This window comes from Hetaerina americana, unplaced genomic scaffold (assembly GCF_022747635.1).
Source record: "Hetaerina americana unplaced genomic scaffold, ioHetAmer1.1.p SCAF_65, whole genome shotgun sequence".
Taxonomy (NCBI): Eukaryota; Metazoa; Arthropoda; class Insecta; order Odonata; family Calopterygidae; genus Hetaerina; species Hetaerina americana.
In genome coordinates this window covers 711,014-730,397 of record NW_027287261.1, presented here as the reverse complement: position 1 = coordinate 730,397, position 19,384 = coordinate 711,014, and the positions used below count along the sequence as shown (strand labels likewise).

The 19,384-nt window shown below is 35.9% G+C and overlaps 1 protein-coding gene and 1 non-coding gene across 2 annotated transcripts; one reads left to right on the top strand and one right to left on the bottom strand.

Moving 5' to 3' along the window:
* Window positions 1–1,105: 1,105 nt before the first annotated feature.
* Window positions 1,106–17,934, bottom strand: LOC139696007 (uncharacterized). Its single transcript, XM_071594617.1, has 12 exons — window positions 17,858–17,934; window positions 16,711–16,946; window positions 15,436–15,743; window positions 14,614–15,223; window positions 13,340–13,627; window positions 11,954–12,084; window positions 4,357–4,756; window positions 4,126–4,243; window positions 3,737–3,919; window positions 2,167–2,290; window positions 1,602–1,733; window positions 1,106–1,267 (listed from the first exon to the last, which is right to left on the bottom strand). Exons 1-12 carry the CDS (start codon window positions 17,932–17,934, stop codon window positions 1,106–1,108), a joined length of 2,769 nt encoding a protein of 922 aa, XP_071450718.1.
* TRNAG-UCC (transfer RNA glycine (anticodon UCC)) lies at window positions 12,382–12,453 on the top strand. Its single transcript has one exon. It is a non-coding gene; the product is annotated as a tRNA-Gly (tRNA).
* Window positions 17,935–19,384: the final 1,450 nt, after the last annotated feature.

Below are 19,384 nucleotides of genomic sequence, written 5' to 3'. Positions count from 1 at the left end.
TCCATCCTCCAATGATGGCAATGATTTCTTTATGGCACTTATCTTAACCTGAATTTACTTAGCCATTCACCTTGATTTGATTGAGATTAGATTGTGTTAGCCCAATATTTTAAATAAGTCTGTCGGTGACTTGTGAAGTTATTCCATCCAGTTTTGAAGCAAGGAGGTTAGGATGGAAGAACAGAAAGCAATTTAATCAACAAATTTAATTTCCTTTGCCGAGGCCATAAAATGGCATGACATGGATATCTTTTTCGCTTAGTTGGTGCTCAGTGTTGTGGGTAACAAAATAAAATAGGTCTTTACAAAAATTTAATTTATTTTACACAAAAATTAGTGATAATTCACTGTACAAGTTTTGAGTGGAAATATTTTTTTTTCATTTTCACTTATTACATAATCTTTTGATATCTTATTCAAATAGTCACTTTTATAAAAATATATAAAATTAAAAATATTGATAATGTAATATGCATTACTTTTTTCTCTAGGTCATTAATGGAAACCAAGTAACATTACTTCAGACTTTTAACATGAATGGCATCCATAAAAAACCTAAAGATATCTTCCACAAATATTAAACATCATATAACTTAATACCACTTGGATGGCAGGGCATATTATCTTAAATTAAAAGCAATCTCTTAGTGAAAGAGATGATGGAAACATAAATGGTTGACACTGACAACAGAGACACCATTTAAAATTTTATTTTAGCCACCTACAGATCTACTTATAAATAGATAAAATGGGAAGTATTTTACTTTTTCAGATAAGGGATGTGAAAAATGTAAAGTCAGTATTTACAGAAGATGGATGTTTTTGAGTTATGCACATGCTAATGTACAAGCTCATCACCTATGAACTATATGAGATCGAAGTATTTTAAACATGAATTGAATAAGCAGGACCTCTTTAAATGCATAATTTGCTCGAAATAAATTTTAAGATTTTTGTGAGCCTATTGGCTTGGGAGGTGAAATGAAAGTTTCACTGCAAATATTGAACTAATCCATTTGCTGTAATTTATATAACCCTAGCGAGTGTAATATTTGGTAGTATCAGCAATGGTGATTGTTGCTGTATTGTGACTAGATGGAAGTGCTCATGGGAGTCCAGTAATCTGTCTGATCCAGTCAAGGTAATGTGCAACCTTAACATACACTCCAGGTACGCCATACTGGCCACATCCAATACCCCATGAAACCACTCCAACAAGCTGCCAAGAACCTCCTTGTTCACAAACCATTGGACCACCGCCATCACCCTAAATTAAGAAAAGCTCACATCAGTCAAATAATTTTTAAGAGAAGTACAAGTAAAGTATTACAGATTTCCTTCTACGTGAAGTGGAAGCAGGATACTTTACAGAAGCTGTTCCCCTTTGTCATACATTTTTTTGGACTAGCACTGATAATTGGCATGAGGTGCCTTCTTTATATTTTCAAACCAAATGAAACTTGAGACTGACTGAATGAAATAGTCATTGATTACCTCTTTGAAAAGATCATCTACCTATTTTACATTATATTGGGAAAAAACACACATATTTGCAAAAGAGGACACATTTTTAAATTCAGTAGTATACCACTATATCTCACCTTACAAGCATCCTTTCCTTCCTCACCACCAGCGCAGATAAATCCTGGGTGAAGTTTGAATTCATATCCCAAACGAGTTTGTTGAAGTTGTGACTGGCATGTGTGCTGTGGCACTATGGGAACTTCTACCTCCTTCAAAAGCAAACAACAAAAAACATTATATTTTATGCACTGAACATTTCAAATAATTTATTTTGCAATTTTGAGAGAAGCATGGAAGCTAAGTTCATATCAGTAATTTTGCCAGTATCAGTTCCTCAGTGATATTGGCATAGTATACTCCACTATACATATATGTATCTACAATTTGATATCAAATGTACAAATGGATATGTAATGCATTTTTATCAATTGAAACTTAATATCAGTTCCTAGGTTTCATATCCATTCTATTCATATCACTATCATAATATTTCATTTAATTAGGGGATTTGTATTATTTTTTAATTATACATGATTAGAAAAATCATTTTACTCCCCTGTGAATGTAATTAATGTTACAAATTAACTAAAATCCTCCACAAATATCTGGAAACGGGTCATGATCATGCCAGTTTACACTCACCTTCAGGATATTCTGGTACTTTCCAAAGTCTCCAAAAGCATCCTTGCCCCACCCTGTGGTCCAGCAACGAGCACCACTGTAATCCCGGTAGCGATCAGGCATACAGGCAGGGCTTATGTGTGGGCTGTAAGTTTTAAGTTCCACATTTAATGAAGCTATCAAAAAATTATCCAGAAGGATATTCTAATGTGCATGAACATGTAGTCATTAACATTACCAATGCAATATAATACTAAAGCATATGCATGCAAATAAGAATCCATGAATTTTGGATGATTCCAAGGTTATGAAAATCATTGCAATATGATGAGTCTGTTTTTAAAGTTTCTCCAAAGATAATGAGATATCTCAAAAAATAACATGGTGACTTGAAGAAAACAGTGGTGAAAGCTGAATATTTAAATATATTCCACTAGATTAAGCCATAAAATAGGCATGAGAGAAAGGGGCAAATAGAAAGTCCACCATAGGTTATAAAAAAATAATATGGTTAAGTAAAATCTGTGGTTCTGACAAAGTACTTTAAGTGGCTAACATGCTGGGATATTTAATACAGTTAATTATCCTTTGCTTTTATTCATATCTGAATGTAATTTAAGATGCCTATTATCTTTTTGAACCATAAAATTCTTTAACTCAAGTTGTCATCAAAAGTTTTCACACATTGAATGTAGGAAAGATAAAAGGTTTTGTAAATTTTAAATTATGAAAATATCTTAATTGGTGCTGAGGAAATAGGTTAATAATGAGTTTTGTATCCACAGAGAATCAACCCATTTATATTTGGTTCCAGGTGTTCAATTCTACCCAAATCTTCCAATTTACAAGATTTTGCCATTTTTAATTATAGTTCCTTCAATTTAGGAGTGCTAGATAGAATACTATCCTCAAAATATGTATACTGTTCTCAGGAAGACATCTGCATAATGCAGGCAGTCATAAGCTTTGAAATGAGACTGTGAAAAAATTTGTGTATAACTTTGGGTTTTGATGCAGCACAGACAGGGTCAGTATTTCTATTATCTAGCTTAACCCTATTTATGTATGCTTTATACTATTTATGTATCAGTAAAAAAATCTTCTTTTGGAAAGGCATATTCAAGAGAAAGACATACTGTCACTGAGTGAACTGTAAATACACCACATTGGCCAATTAATTAGTCCACCTGGATAAAATAAGAGAATAGATTTTTGAACTAATAATGTCCTTGGATGATGAATTTATAGAGAATATAATAAACATAGAGAATTTTCACTGGAGCTTTGATAATACAATAAGGCTTTGTCCAACATAGTTCTAATTGAAAATATTTATAAACTGAAAATAGAAATTCTATTATAAAAGTTTGGGCTTATAGTTTCCTCCCTTATACATAAATGTCAATTCTAGATTAGTTTGGTTAGTAACAATTGTGACTATCTCTTCTTATTATGTTCAAATTCCACCACATCACACCTGAAACTACTCAATTTGTAGATTAATTTGTTTGTTTGAGATAGCAATAGGTTTGTAAGTTAATGTTACCTATAAATTTAACATAAAACACTACTGAATAAAGACTTCTCTTACCTTCTTGCAAAATCTGCAGGTCTTTGAAGACGTAGAATGGCAAGGTCATTATATAGAGTTCCAGCATAAAATTCAGGGTGTACAGTAAGCCTGGTTACATCAGTTTCTTCATGAGGATAAAATTCAACGTCATGGTTAACATCCCATTCACCCAAACGAACTCTAAGGTCTTGGGGACCATATCTGAAATGAGGAAAGATTTTCAAATATATCAACATGCTGGGTTAGCTGAGAGGGAAATATTAACTAAATCAACCACCAGATATACGATTGTAGAGGAGAGAAGGTCTTGAAAAAGGAATTTTTAAATATATTTTGTCGATAATCAGGTTTTGTAGAGCTGTATTCTATGTATTAGTTTCATCAATGGTAGAATCGGTCATGCTTACCCTTTCACACAATGTGCAGCTGTCAAAACATGGTAAGCATCAATTAAAGTACCTCCACAAACATAAACACTTTCCTGGACATCCTTCTTTAGGATGGCAGCTTGCCATGGGTATTCACCTGTAAAATAGAGGGGAAATAACCCAAGCATTAAGAAAATGATAGATCTGATATTCACTGATTATTTAGATCTTTATTCTAAGGCAATAATTTGGAAGCTAGGCCACACTTACCAAATTCTGAATCACCATCAACATAAACTGGATTCTTTATGCGTCCATTTACACCATGAGCATGGCGCTTTCCACACACCCCTTGTCTTCCTGCACCCACATTATTGACACCATTTACGATACCAGGTTGATAATTGTTGCCATAAATGCCTCCTCCATTGATTCCAAAACCACTAGCACCACCTCCATTGATACCAAAACCACTAGCACCGCCTCCATTGATTCCAATACCATTGGCACCACCTCCATTGACAGCATAATTATTTGTTCCTCCATTGTTCACTCCATTTGCCCCAAAGTTGTTTGCGCTTCCAAAGTTTCCTACTGGCCTCCGGCAGCATACCTGATTAGCAGCACACTGTCCTTTTCCCCCAAGGAATTGGTTGTAGTAGCTTTGTCTCTAAATGTAGAAAAATCAGTTGTCATAATGGTGTCACTGATTTGATTTTCAGAAACAGAATTATAAGTGATATTAATTAATAATTACGAATGAATCAAATAATATTTTCCTTTCATTCACCAAATATATGGCTTTGCATGATAAACTGCTGCCAAAGGAATTGCTGAGAAAAATTGACTGGGCACCTATAGATGTAATAGGAATAATTTTAAAAATTGGATTTGCGTTCAACATTTAACAGTTATATAGACATTGAATGTGAATGTGGAAGAAAAGAGTGAAGAATTCAATAGTGATCAAACAAGCTATCACAGAGCTCCATTAAGTGATGAAATTGCTATCAATGCCTCTTCAATATATAGTGCAAGTTTCAGCATTATTTTTGAGTTGAGAGAGAACTTTTACATGCCCATTTTAAGGAGATATTTTCTGATAAGCTATAAGCAAAGTAAGAATTATCATAATTTTCAATGTAACAAGTTTATCAACTGTAATTCAGATAGCCAAAAAGAAAGGTCATTAATTTCAAATAAACAAAAGATAAGTCACTCTTAATTAGATTCATTTACTTTTAATACACCAGCAACATTTATTTTTAATTTTTGGCATAAATTTGTGGATCCTTCACACAAAGTTTCCCCTTAAAATTGATTAAAACTGAAGAGAATAAATAGCCATCATCCTCAAAGCATTTAATTACTGACTAAAGAACAAAGGGATTGATTGTTAACTTACGTTAAATATACAGTGAATATAGTTTAACATTTAAAAATTTTATATACTTAATTTTGCATTGGTATTTTGTTTCTGATAATATCTTGGTAATGCATTGTGCATGATAAGATGAATATGAACTTCATGCCTTAGATTCCCCATGCTTTAGTAACTGTCTTCAATCTTCCATAAATATTCACATGGCTTTTCAGGTCATTATTCTATCATAATGTTAGGCTTTCTAAATCTCTACAATAATTTGTCTTAGCCATGTTGCCCTTGTTAGTGCCCAGATGCATGCTTACTTAGGCCCCTCATAAGAGGTTCTACTCAGGTTTAGCACTAGGGAGGAAATGAAACAATATGACCCAAATATCAGGCTACTTTGAAGATTCGTGAAAATAATGCAATATCACAGGATCTTCATTGTCCATATGAATAGAATAATGCTACAGAAGACATCATTAAGTATAGTGTAGATTGGGTATTAGAATGAAGACATCTGGATCTGAAACCAACTACCAAGGTTAATTAGAAGTATTTTGCAAGCAAATTATTTTTGAAGTGCTAAAAGAGAAAGTGGTGGGCTTCAAAGTTGCCATAAGCTGCAATACCCATCTAATTGTAAAATTGCATCTGAGATGACATGTCATTTGTTTGGAAAAAAAGTCATCATTTACCTTGTCTTATCCAATGTCAGGTTTTTTCCAGTCACATCACCTACCTTGTCAGCATTATGTTGAACCTTATTGATGTCCATTGTTCCATCATGGTAAACAAATTATGTCCTCAGTCATGATGTTGCAGCATATCTCTATATGTCAGCTTTTAAAAAATGTTCATGATACATGCATGAAATGTTACAGTGTTAAGGTAATTCCTTTAAGTTGAAACGTCATCAGCAGCTATACCTAGAGTTTTTCAGATTACTAATATTGGCTTACTATATTAATCTAATAGAAAATTGGAGTTTATTTGAATGGAAACTTATAAAATTAATATTAATTGTCAAACTAGGTTACAAGTTGTGTCTGAAATCAAAAGTTTCATTTGGAATTTTTTATGTTTAGTCCGAGCATTAAATATTTGAATTTGAGATCCAGCTTCTAATGAAGTTGAATCAAGGCAGTAACTAACCAAAGAACATAGTCAGTGTAACTCTCAAAATGAATGAAATATACTAATGTTGCAATAAAGCTTGGAAAAGCTTCTGTGAATGAATTTTAGCTTTAAGTGGGCAAATATCTATCCATACACCAAAGCCAATTACCCAAATACCACTGTTGGGTTTATAAGGATTTTAAATAATCAATCTCTTCCAGATCGAACATGAATAAATCTGTCATAATGGTCGATAAAGGCAAAGATAAACTTAAATTAGAATTTGGATATCCTTTGCTCACCGCAGTTGCTGCAACATTCTGATCATCTTCTTTAAAGTTAGATTCCCTCTTGATCCTGTCACTCCTGTCCTTGGGAAATTTGAATCCTGAGCCTTTGGTATATGATGAACTTGTACCATCTGACTTGGCAATCTTTGAGTCTTTACCATGCCTGTAGTAGTCACCATCATCATAGTTGTAAGCATCATTATCATATCCATAACGCTGGTGGGGAGGATAACCAGGTGGTCCCTCTTCATAGTCACCATCATAATATTCATGGGGGTACTTGTGGACGTGCTGATGGGAATGGTAATGTTGAGGAGGGTAGGAGTGATCGAAATGGGGTGGAGGCGGTGGATAAGCATGGAATGGTTTGTATCCACCATATCCATACCCTCCTCCATATCCACCTCCATATCCACCTCCATATCCACCTCCATATCCGCCTATAAACCCTTTCAATTTGTGAATGAGACTAGGATTTGGTGTCACATGCAAATTCACCAATGGCTTTACCACTTTCTCCCCTAGACCATCCTCAGTGACCTGAACAGACACAAGTGGGCTGACACTAATTGGACCAAGGTTCACCCCTCCAGTCGGCAGTGCTCCTGGGTATGGATTGACTGCAGGGTTACCTCCGAAAGGGTTCAGAGGATAGCCAGCACCCGTGTAAGGTAGGCCAAATGAAACACCAAATGTTGGCTTGACTCTTGAACCGAATCTGTCACCAAGGCCGAAGAGCCGCTGTGGCCACCAGAAAGAATGGGGCAGAGTTTGCCATTACTTCAATGCTCACGTTTGAATCATAACATTGCTTAAAAGTTTTCATTGTGAAGAAGGGACCCATCATTTGTGTTCTTACATTTACTTAGATGTGATTAAAAACTTAAAATGACCCATTAAAGCTGGAGCTATAGTCTCGAAACTTTATTTTAAGATATGTATCTCGGTACTATAACTATGAATCTGTTTCATTTAGATAAAAGTAATTCATAAAAATGTTTGCAAATTTTTGGAGAAATTATTCACTAGATTGTGGTGCATAAAATTCAAAATTATCAAATCCCTATTACTAAAAAAATGTTTGGGGGGGATATTATCTATTTTCATTATATAATACAGCTGTATGCATTGTGACAAAAAATATATAATTTAACAGGTAAATCATTCCATTCTTAAGAGGTCAATTTTTTCTGGAATCCTTGAATTTAAAATTTAAATTTCTTAATTCATCAAATTTCAAGAGTAAGGCAAAAAATGAAGTTATGTCTTAATATGGTATATATGCTATATCCATTTTTTATGTAAAGACTTCATTTAAAGAAAATGCAGGCAAGTGATTCGTATGAAAATTGGTTTTAAAAAGATATGCAATGACCAATAATAATCTAACATAGTGCTTGATCACCCAGCCATCCAGTATGTAAAAAAACTCTTTTGGGAAAAAAATTCAATCCATTTCCAATTAAATGTTAAAGCTGACATTCTCCCATATATTCCGTGCAATTAGATATTATTTAATGACTCCATCAATTTAGTAACTGCAAACCTAAGGGATTCTAAATTGCAGGTTTTCTAAATAGTACAATGCTATTATAATGGCAGTAGTGATCTGAATGAACTTTATACAATATTAGCCCCAGAACCATACTATTTTTCCACTGCATACTTTAAACTAAGATTACCCAGCAATATATATTTTAAAACACCATAACTTCAGACATACCAAATTTATCAGTCAATATTATAAAACCAGCTCTATTCAATTTTTTGAAATCTTATTAATTTGACTATAGAACCAACAAGTAAATTAAAGTGAATTTAATATGTTGGAATGGAATGAACAATTTTGTCACAGAAATGGGGAGATATTCAGAATGCTGTATTCAGAGATTGAATGAGGTCTGGTGAACTAGTCGTTCTGCATGGAATTCAGTCAATAATAGGTCACATTCACAATGAAAACTGTATGGACATAAGAAAGTAGATGTCAGACTACAAAGAAAGTATTATGAATGGAAACTTCTGAATTTTGAGTGGCAGTGAGCTCTTACTTGTCATATCATTGCTTCCTAATTGGTCGAAACTCTGCTGCTGAATGTTTATTATCTCTGGCTCCTGTTATATGCCTTCTGAGTTGACAATTGATTCATTTTCAATTCTTGGTAATATATACCTCCAATCAGCATTAATAATGCAGGTGGCAATTAATTTTTTAGATTCTTCATCCATCCTATTTGATGACTAGGATCTTGCATAGGTATTCTATCTTCTAGTAGAATCATGGATTCAGTCCTGCTATTTAAACAGATATTCCTTTAGGTGGAAAGTTGGCCATCCTCAAAACTTTTATTCATTTTCTTCTCTATGATCCATAATGTTCCTTCACCATTATAAAACATCTTGTGGTATCAAGTCAAAATGATTTTAAGGCTTATGATTCCTCTTATCTTGATTTTAGTGGTGTTGCATCTTTTGGTATAGATTATTGATTGCTTCTCTGGCCAAAAGAAAGACAATCATAATTTATCAGCGGACACTCGACAAAATATAATCCCTAATGATATGTATGTATAAAAAGATGAATATATTCTCCTTATAAAAATATGTAGAACCCACATTTTTGGACTCCCCGCAGAAACCGCAAGTGATTTTTATGTAGAGCACACTGATTGTTCTATGTATTTATAAATATGAATTTCTTGGGGATTTTTCCAAAAGCTTTTTCCCCCAAGAGGATTAATGAAAAAGAATTCGATTTCATAAAATAATTGTCATTTTTATCGGAATATTTTGAAATAATGCACTGCCCTACTGAAGTTACTTACGCTATTCCCTAAAAGATCAAAGGCCAAATAAGTCCTCTTTATATCAGATAAATGTAGAGTAAATATAATAGAAAATATATTTTCCACATACATATGCTTGCAACCATTTTTATCTCACAACCCTTAGTGAAAGAACTATTTCCCATGAAAGAATAATTATAAATATTATTATGTATCTGGTCTACATTAATGTTTAACTATAGCATTGAAGCTTACTCCAAAATAGGATGGTTGTAAAAATGGAAGCCTTTCCAAATATATATATTCTGTCTGTTCCTTCGTAAATTTAATTGATAAATAGTTGTTCAGATATTAGTTAAATATTTACACATGATTGTGAAGAATTTTATGGAGCGCCTCGTTTGAAAATGATATATTGCAAATGATATATATGTAATTTTAGTGATAGTTATATGTAACTGTGCATAGAGTTGTATAAATTGTGATTGAATAAGTAAATATTAAAGGGATTTCTTAACAGGAACATCACTAATCATTTTAGTGTCCGAGACAGTGTGTATTTCCCTGTTCAATTGTTAAAAATTTCCAATCATATCAGAAAAGATACTTTCTTAAATTATTGTAAATATTTGCACTTAAATATTCTCATGATACTTAATAAAACCAAAGTAATCAACTCAAAGATTGGTTTGATGATGAGGGTTGAGGTCGCAAAATCACAAATCTTGGGTGAAGCCAAGGATTCCCAGAGGCATCACCAGAAATTGAACTCTAGCCTCCTGGTCAGTGGTCCAGCACTCTACCCACTAGACAACCATGCCCCTTTGTAACTTAAAGCATATTGCAAAAGATGAAATTAGTTTTATTTTGTTTGAGAGTTACAACTAAATTATGTGTTTTTTCTTGGAAATTTTTTGTACTACCATTCTTGAGATGAATTCTTAAGTTGAATCATAATATAGCAGCATGAACATTTAAGAGCTTCAAGACTTAATGCATGAATGTCATTGTTTTCCTTCTCTCAATTTATTGTTAATATATCATTTTTAAATCCAGGTTTTGCAGTTAGGGATGTAATTGCCTTTTATTCTCTTTCTAAAGATCTTCATGTCTTCTGTAGCTCTCAGAAATCAGAAAATATTGGTTTTCTTATGTGCCCTTCTCTCTTACCCCTGAAAACATGTCAGATTGTCCATATCTAAAAAGATATTATTCCTAATTTACTTAAAATGGCTGAATATTTCATATTAAATTGGAAATCATCTTGCATGAAACCTGTGTATCATCGTCTTCCAAGCCTATCTGTGAGCACTGCCCCTTTTACCATTAGTAAAAAATTGATTTAAATAGTTCTGTCAGTCTACATGTCAGGATAGTAAAGCTCAATTAGTTGCTTTGTAAAATCATTATGTCTTGTAAAATTATTTTCCACTTTCCAACCATAATTAGGTTCATTTATGTACTATGCTAAATCTATGCAAAACCAGTTATTAATAATACACCAAATTTAGTAAATCCAAAACCACAGCATGCAAGCCATATCTATCAATTTAAAGAAAAAGTTAACCTAATTTTGGTTGTTAAGGGAATAATTTTTTATGGGTATACCTCTAGCCTGGGACATATTTTTGTGGACTTGTATTTAACTAAAAATAGTAAATTTTAAGATTAATTCCTTCACCAAAAGAACTTTTACACAATTCCACTGAAAAATAATATTGTAGAATGGCGATGAAAACCGAAACGCCTAAAATTTGAGAATACTCTTAAGCATGCATGCATTATTTATACTAATCTCACAAGAGGCAATTAAAATTACTAGAATTTTTTTTTCAGTGATAATTGTAGTAAATTCAGGGTGTATATTATTAATAGACCTTTTTGGTTAGTGCCTGAAATGTGGGGGATATTTTCGGTAACACTCTATTAATATTTATACCATGCATAAGTTAAAAACTTTCCATTGCTCTATTTAATTGTAAGATGGAAAGCACATAGTCAATCTCATGTCTGAAACTATAATTTCATTATGATCTATCTCCAATTTCAATTGAAAATACTTATTATTAATGCAAATCTTGAGTTTTGAAACATTTAATTCATAAATAATTGCATTATGTTCATATGACTCCACATTTTATTCTATAATGTAAATATAAAAGAAAATGAATTTTCAAACGCCCGCCGTTAAGAATACACCCAAGGTGAAACATTTGAAGCACACAATATGATACTAAATTGTTCCCACCCCAGTTCCTCTTCAGAGACGTAATATTAAATGAAATATATTTTTTAATTCAGCTTACCGGTTGAACGTCACCTTCTGCCGCAGGAGCCTCTCGTTTCCTTCTTGTTTTCTCTTCCTGAACTTCCAGTTGTGACCCATTATTTTCTTCCTCTTCAACTTGCCTCTTGAGGGCAAACGTGCTGTTAAAATCTGTAAAAATATATTTGTGTAAGACAATGAAATTTACCCTGTGGAGGAGAGGAGTTAATTGAAGAATAATTTCTTATTTGCCAAGTAATTGAAAAAGCAAATCATGCATACGCAGCTGAAAAGACGTAGTTATTTAAACTTTCGTTAGTTATAATTCGGTCGGTGTCGTTTTCTGTGCGATTGATAATAGGATGCTCATTCTCGGCAAAAAATGTGATTGGTATAAAGGCAAGGAAAAATTATATTAATAAGCTATGTATTTGTATTAATTTGTTTAGAAACCCCGCAATGACTAATGCGTCGGTGGTGTAATGGTCAGCATAGTTGCCTTCCAAGCAGTTGATCCGGGTTCGATTCCCGGCCGACGCACTTTTTTTTCCTTGCCTTTTCTGTTCCATAATTTGTGACCAAATTTCAATAGCTTATTTTGTCACAAGTCTGGTAAACATTTTGATTCTTCATGATAAAATGAAAAAGCGAGTTCGAATTTGCTTGCAAATCCAATGAATCAGTTTAGTGAATACGTGGCTTGCTCAAAAACCACTTTGAAAGTCCTAGAGTTGACGCTCGTAAATGGGAAAAGGTTGACTTTTATAAGCCTCATATCTCTCTTAGACTACTGTCAAAGTTTTAGCTATATCAACCTCTTGCTTTCATTTTCATATTCGATTGAAGCTACAAACTATTTATTTAGATAAATGGAAAAAATGAGCTTCGTCGGTATTGAACACTCCTATTTAAAAGGCTTAACACCGGAAGCGATCAAAGCCGAGTTGGATGAAGTTCATGGTACATCTACTCTGCATCTGTATGTTTGCGATATCTGCTGTTTGCGACCGTTTACAATCGGGTAAATGAGTTAAAACGCGGCTATACATCCACAAATAATGAACATCGTTCGGGAGGTCCATTGCAAGTGACTGCCCTCGAAATGATTGACAAAATCTACGATATGGTTTTGAGTGATCGACGAATCAAGGTTTGCGAAATAGTTGAGGCCGCAGACATACATGTACGTATCACAAGGTGTAGTGTTTTCAATCTTGCACGAAAAAATGGGTGTGAAAAAATCTAGGCAAGATGGGTTTTGTGTTTGCTAATTTTTCTTCAAAAATAAACTCCGTGCGGTAGATTAGGAGGCAGGTTGGCCCTTTTCCGTGGCAATCCTGACGAATCGTATGCGTGATGCGACTGTAAAATTTGTTTAAAAATGACAGCGAAATTGATCTATAAGAAGAGGAAATGGCAATCCAACCTGTGATGGCATCTTCTTCGGTGATCGCTTCAATTGTCAATTCTTTTCCCCTGTTGTTGTTCCTCGGGTCGATTCCATAAGCATTGCCACCCACATCTGATTCTTTGCGACTTCCCAGAATCTCTCCAGCCGGACACATGTGCCTAGCGACACAAACGCAGTTTGAGTCCCCGAAGCGACGGTCTTCCCTCTGAGACTGGAAAGCTTGTTGTTGCTGGTAGGAGCTAAAGCCATTCGCGTATGATGAGGAGCCCGTTGTCGTCTTGCTTGGAGTGTATAGACCATTACCTGAATAGATGAAAAACGATAAGAAAAAATTAGAAGATATCTGCCGACTCTCTATTATTCCCGCTATATTATCTTAATCATTGTTCTTTCTTCTATTTGACATTTATTAGGCATAAGTGCTATCTAAAGATTGTCATAATAAAATATTATTGGATTAAAAACTCCATTACTAATGAGCATAGAAAACGTTTTTATATTGAGGCTCTAACAACTCGCGACTTCAATTACCACTACAATTTCACTGCAGGATTTTAAAACCTTCAAGCTCGTTAACTACTGATCGCGAGTGACTCATCGGAAAACGTAATAATTTTTATTTTTTGTATGAATAGCAGATAATTTTAATAAGGAAAAATATGTAATGAAATGAGGCATACAGAGAGAAAGGGCCAAATTCATTTGCTCGATATGAAGCCGCGTGAATAATTATTGTTTTTGCGCATAAAATATCTCCAAATAAATGCACTGGAATTTCATAAATTAAAGTTGTATATGCTTTTCTATGGATATAGTATATTTGTAAATTTCCACGAACTAGCATTTTGTTTACATGACCAGTTATGTGGCCTAATCTATTCCATATATATTGGTTAATATATTTTGAACTGAATTGTTATTTCAACAAATATCAGGGGACTACGGGGAACGCGGTAATCATCTGGTCATATTCAACGAAGTTATGAAGATATCAATCAAATATGGGGTTTCTTAAGAAATATGAATTTTATATATTTTTTTAAATGCAGAAAAGTGGTGAGAGGTTTGCTGCTATTAAAAGATCTTGCGGGAGATAACTGCGGACTGATAAATTGATTTGCAGCTTTGAAAAACGGGCATCGATGGATATTTTGTACTCCACCTCCCCAATTTCGACCGTTTTTTGGTAATTGCTTTCAGCGGGGAGGGCATCATATTGATCCAAAAATTAATCTTTCCTGCGATTACTTCATTTTATAATCCCAATTATCAGTCGGAAGGCGACTTACTGTTGGAGCCGCTGCCTCCCTTCAAATCGAAATCTTTCTTGTAGAAGTCGGTATTGGGGGCGTAAGGACCCTCATAAACAGGAGCCGGTTCGGGTGTGTGGTGCACACCACCGATGCCTGGTCCACCGCCGATGACGGGCCCACCGCCGATGCCACCGTCTTGGTGATAGTGGTGGTGATGGACGTGCTGCACCACTCCTCCCAGCGATGATGTGGCTGCGCCTCCTAGACCACCTCCGACACTCCCTGCGCTGCCGCCGCCGAGGTAGTCGTAGCCTCCGGCGTAACCTTTGGCAGGGGCTTCGAAGGGATATTCAGGCTCATGATTTTGTTTCTCGCTTCGGTACGGGCCGAATCCTGAGTGCGAGAAGGGAGGGGGTGGGGGTGGCAGGTGAGGTTTGACGATGGGTGGTCGGGAGAAAGGTGGGCGTGGTCCCTCGTAAGTAGCGCCGTGGAGAAATGGTGGTGGACCGCCGTACGCGGGTGGTCGGTGTGCAGACGGACCTGCTACGGGAACAGCTGGAATTGGCCTACCTACTGGTTTGATGTGGACAGGTTGGGCGTAGATAACGTCCTGTGGTGTGAGGTGGTGCTTTGCGTCCAATCCACACTGCGGGAAGCAAAATAAAAATCTCGATTGATCACACGCATTCAGTTACATTTCCAATGAAATGGATTTTTTGTTAATCGTTGCCAAATATTTTTATGTGGATCGAAAAAATAAACTTGTGTTTAGGAAAATCATGTATTTAGGAGTTTAGCAATAATTTATCATTACTGGTATCAAATCGTTTGAAGTACTGCGTTGCACTTCGTACTTACTGCCATCAGTCCAAGGGAGCACAGCTTGTCTCTGATGTGCTGTCTGGCATGGGCGTCGTCTCCGGCGTCGATGGCCTGTCTCACCTTCGGGTCCTCGTAAACTTCTTGGAAGCCATCCAGCGCCCTTCCTTCCCTCCCCGCCCCCAGAATTTCTTTGATGACCTCTGGATCTTCATCTTCCTCCGCCCGAGCGAATTGAGCCGAAGGTGCGACGTCAGGGTAAGTCTGCTGCGGGAACGTTTGCGGACTGTAGTCGCCTTTTATTTTATCACGCTGCTCGACGTCTGGTGACGCAGCCACAAACACATCTAATCGGGGAAGATTTTTTTTCAATTAGAAACATAATCACCGTAGTGGAATTGGAAGTTCTTTATCGGATTTATATGTGGGTGGCTTCAGTCGGCAACAAGCCTATTGACTTCATTTATGGATTACAAACGTTTTCGGTTGTATTTCCCTCGCTGGAATTTTAATTAAAATAGTAACTGGTAAAATTATGTTTTCATTAATTTTTTCTTTTTTTATCTGTTTGGCAAGCTTATAAGATATTACAATGCCAGTTTCTCCAAAGGGGAAAAATCTACCTTGATGATATAAATCATGCTCGTGATGTGCTTGTGATAATGTATTATTTTTTTAATGGTTTGTTTTGGAAATAGAATATGTATGGTGTTTAATTTATTTCCCCTTGGCTTATTTATTGTTAGGGGTTTTGCGCATATATAATTTTCGATAGCTAGTGCGATTACCAGCTTGTTGTCCAGGGTCAAAGATACATTAAATAACATTCAGAAATGCAAATGTGTAGTGACCCATTGAGTACATTCGTAAAATATACGATCAAATGCAATGATATTAATAATTTAGAGAGCTGGAGTTGCGTTGAAGTCTTATCAATAAAATCCCTGAAGTCGAAAAATCACTTTCACTTTCCATGATGTTATTTAAGGGCCACCGACTTACTGTCGCCTGTTGCACACGATTGCTAACATCGCATTTGAAAGCGATAGTTTTATCCAGGGTCAGACATTGAAATTAAATCGGCCAATCAGTTGGTTATCCATTTTGTATTTTGCTGGCCGTACAAAAATTGTAATTGCACTGGCGCAAATCAAATGAAGCTTCAGTTTTTTTTTTTAATGATTGGTAATCAGGATAATAAAACTTGGAAGAGTTTTACGTCGAGAGTCTACAGTCTTTGGTATCGCTTTCACAACTTGAGTGGGACAAGATCTAAAATCGCCACAGTGGCATAATTTATGGGATTGTACTTACTCGAGGAGGAGAAGGACCCTCCGCCTGCAGCGCTGGGTCCGAATCCGCCGATAGACCTCCCTTGCGCCTCTCCCTCCTCCACGGCATCGTCTTCCGAGACGGCCTTCTTCTCGTCCTTGTCGTTCCCGCCCCACGCCCACGAGTCTTCTTTCTTCTCAGTTTCTTCTGTGGCAACGAAAGAAGTCGTGGCCACCAGCAGCGCCAGAGCGCACCACGCGATGAATAACGAACGCATCCTGTGGAAGATGAGAAATTCTGTTTACCTATAAAGGTCAACATAGCCGTTTGGATTTTAACTACATAGGGCTTTACTGTAAGGGATTTCAATAATAAGACATTTAAGCAACATTTTCGTACAGTAAAACATTGAGTAGGTTTTCCTTCAGCAAACGAAAATTTGCTCTAAATTGTCGGCGAACAATTTCGCCAATATGTCTGGAAACGTTTTTCGCGCAGCAATGTATAAACCAGGGTCCGACTTCGGTCGAGTTCAAAGCTATTGCAAGACTTGAAGATTATAATGATATAATTGCTGACGAATGAATTTTGAGATGAAATTCACGGAACCAAATTCTTGGAACGCATGAAAGGATTTTTTTTAGATTTCTTGGGCTCATAAAACAAGAATATATATAAAACAATTTTGGGAGCAAAGTGTATTCCTATTCCACGTAGTAAAGCAACTCTCAAGGTAATCGTTTCCGTGGCACGATGTGCCATGGAAACGATTAGTTGTCTCTTTTCAATAAGTGATTCACAATTTTCGTGTGACCCAGAGGTAGGAAAATAAATCAAATCCTCGTCATGCAAGCTTTAAGCAGATGCTTTGAATTGCCTTTCTCTCCCTTTAATCGAGCATTTAAAATTGCTACATTGTCTCTTAGGCTCTCGGTGAGGCTACGCTGGAATATTTCCCCTCTGTTCGATTGATAAAACCAGCCATCAAAAATTTTAACCTGAGATTTTTTCCTTTTTTATTGGTTAATTTTTTAAATTTCAGATGAAATTACGGACCAAGTATTTCGAAAATGGGTGCATATTTTGCAGGACTCATTGAATTCCTTATGGCTTTATTCTTAGGATTTTATGCTATCGTATGTGCTCTACCACTTAGACGAGAGTACGAAAATCTGAAGAAAAATATTACGCTAAGGAGTCGTTTTTTATTGGAGGACTTGTGGGCATTTTACGCTGAAGTTCAAAGTCCTCCAGGAACTCAATCATATTCTTAATTTGAAAGTTGACACGTGAAAAGCTACTTTAAGTAAGTGGAAGCATGTAATATTTACGCCACAATAGGAAGGGGAACTTTTTGACTCGTGTCTCTGACGAACGAGTGTTCTCTTGTGACTTCAATATCGAAGACATTGGATTCTCTTTGTTTTCGAGAAAACTTCCGGTTGAAAAACCACTAGGTTGAGGGACTACACCTTCGTCTTACGAAAATCCTTACTTCTTCATGGCCGATCTCGTCATTTTATTTCTCCAAGACAGTGATCCTATTCCAATTCGAAGATTTCGCCTTCCGTCCGCGTCAGACAGTGCTGTCGTCTCCCCTGACCGTGAAAGCTGTTTCTCAAAGGGCGTGCGATAGAGAAAATGGGTCAGTGGGACGATGCCCCCTTCGTCGGGGTGGCAGGTCGCGCCTCTCTTTCCCCCAGCACCGTACGCCCACACAGCACACGGCTCTCCGCAGCATCGATGTCACTTTCTACCGCCCACGAGTAAAAAGAATAATCGTTGCCTCTCCTCTCCTCTTATTCATTTCCCTAACTTGTATATATCTATTATGCGCTCCGTTCGGTTCCTTAGATATTTTTTTTTGAGTTGGACTACTTTCCGTGCCTCGGCTTTGTTTCCTTTGTTTGGTCGAAAAAAGACGGTGGTGTATCTTGACTGGTCGCCCTGTGCAAAAATTATCCCTTGAAATTCATCTCATCTCTCCATTGTTCCATCGCATGCAATTTTACAGTATCACATCGTCATCTGCGACCATTTTTTATGATGAAAATATCTCTCGGTATTCAAAGGGCTATAAAATGTGTATCACCTTCCACATTCCTATTGATAGCTTGAAACTCTCACCTCAAAATAATGTTTCGTTTGTTACTTTATATTTTTAATGTATTTTAAATTCATAAATGAAGCTGTCTCATTAATGATACCTTTCGTGTGAACCTTCATTGCTAAAAAATTAATTTGTTGTGGCGATAGAACGGCGAGTGACAGTTCCCAGATTCCTCGGGAGCAAACTGGTTTTTCTTAGTTTCTAATGCCGTAAACTTGAACTTCAGATTTGATAGAAACCTACTAATAATTAACACGCTGTACTTCAATTTCACTCCCATGCCGTTTTACATCTAGCACGTTATACGATAGTTGGATTGTGTCCTATTCCATATTTTTTCATATTTAAATTTATAAACGATTGACTTTAAACTTTGCAGCTTATTTTCTTGCTTCATCACTAGGCTTTACGACTGACCCTTTGGCCTAACTTGAATTATTTACGTGCTGGATAATATCATCGACTTAAGACTTTATTTGTTGTGGTAAAATAGAATACACTCTCACGAAACCCGACTAACACTTTTGCAAGTGGAGAACTAAGAGCCGTCAAACTGGTTGAGGTAAGGAAATGCACCAGAGTATGTGTTGATGATTGCTTCCGCTA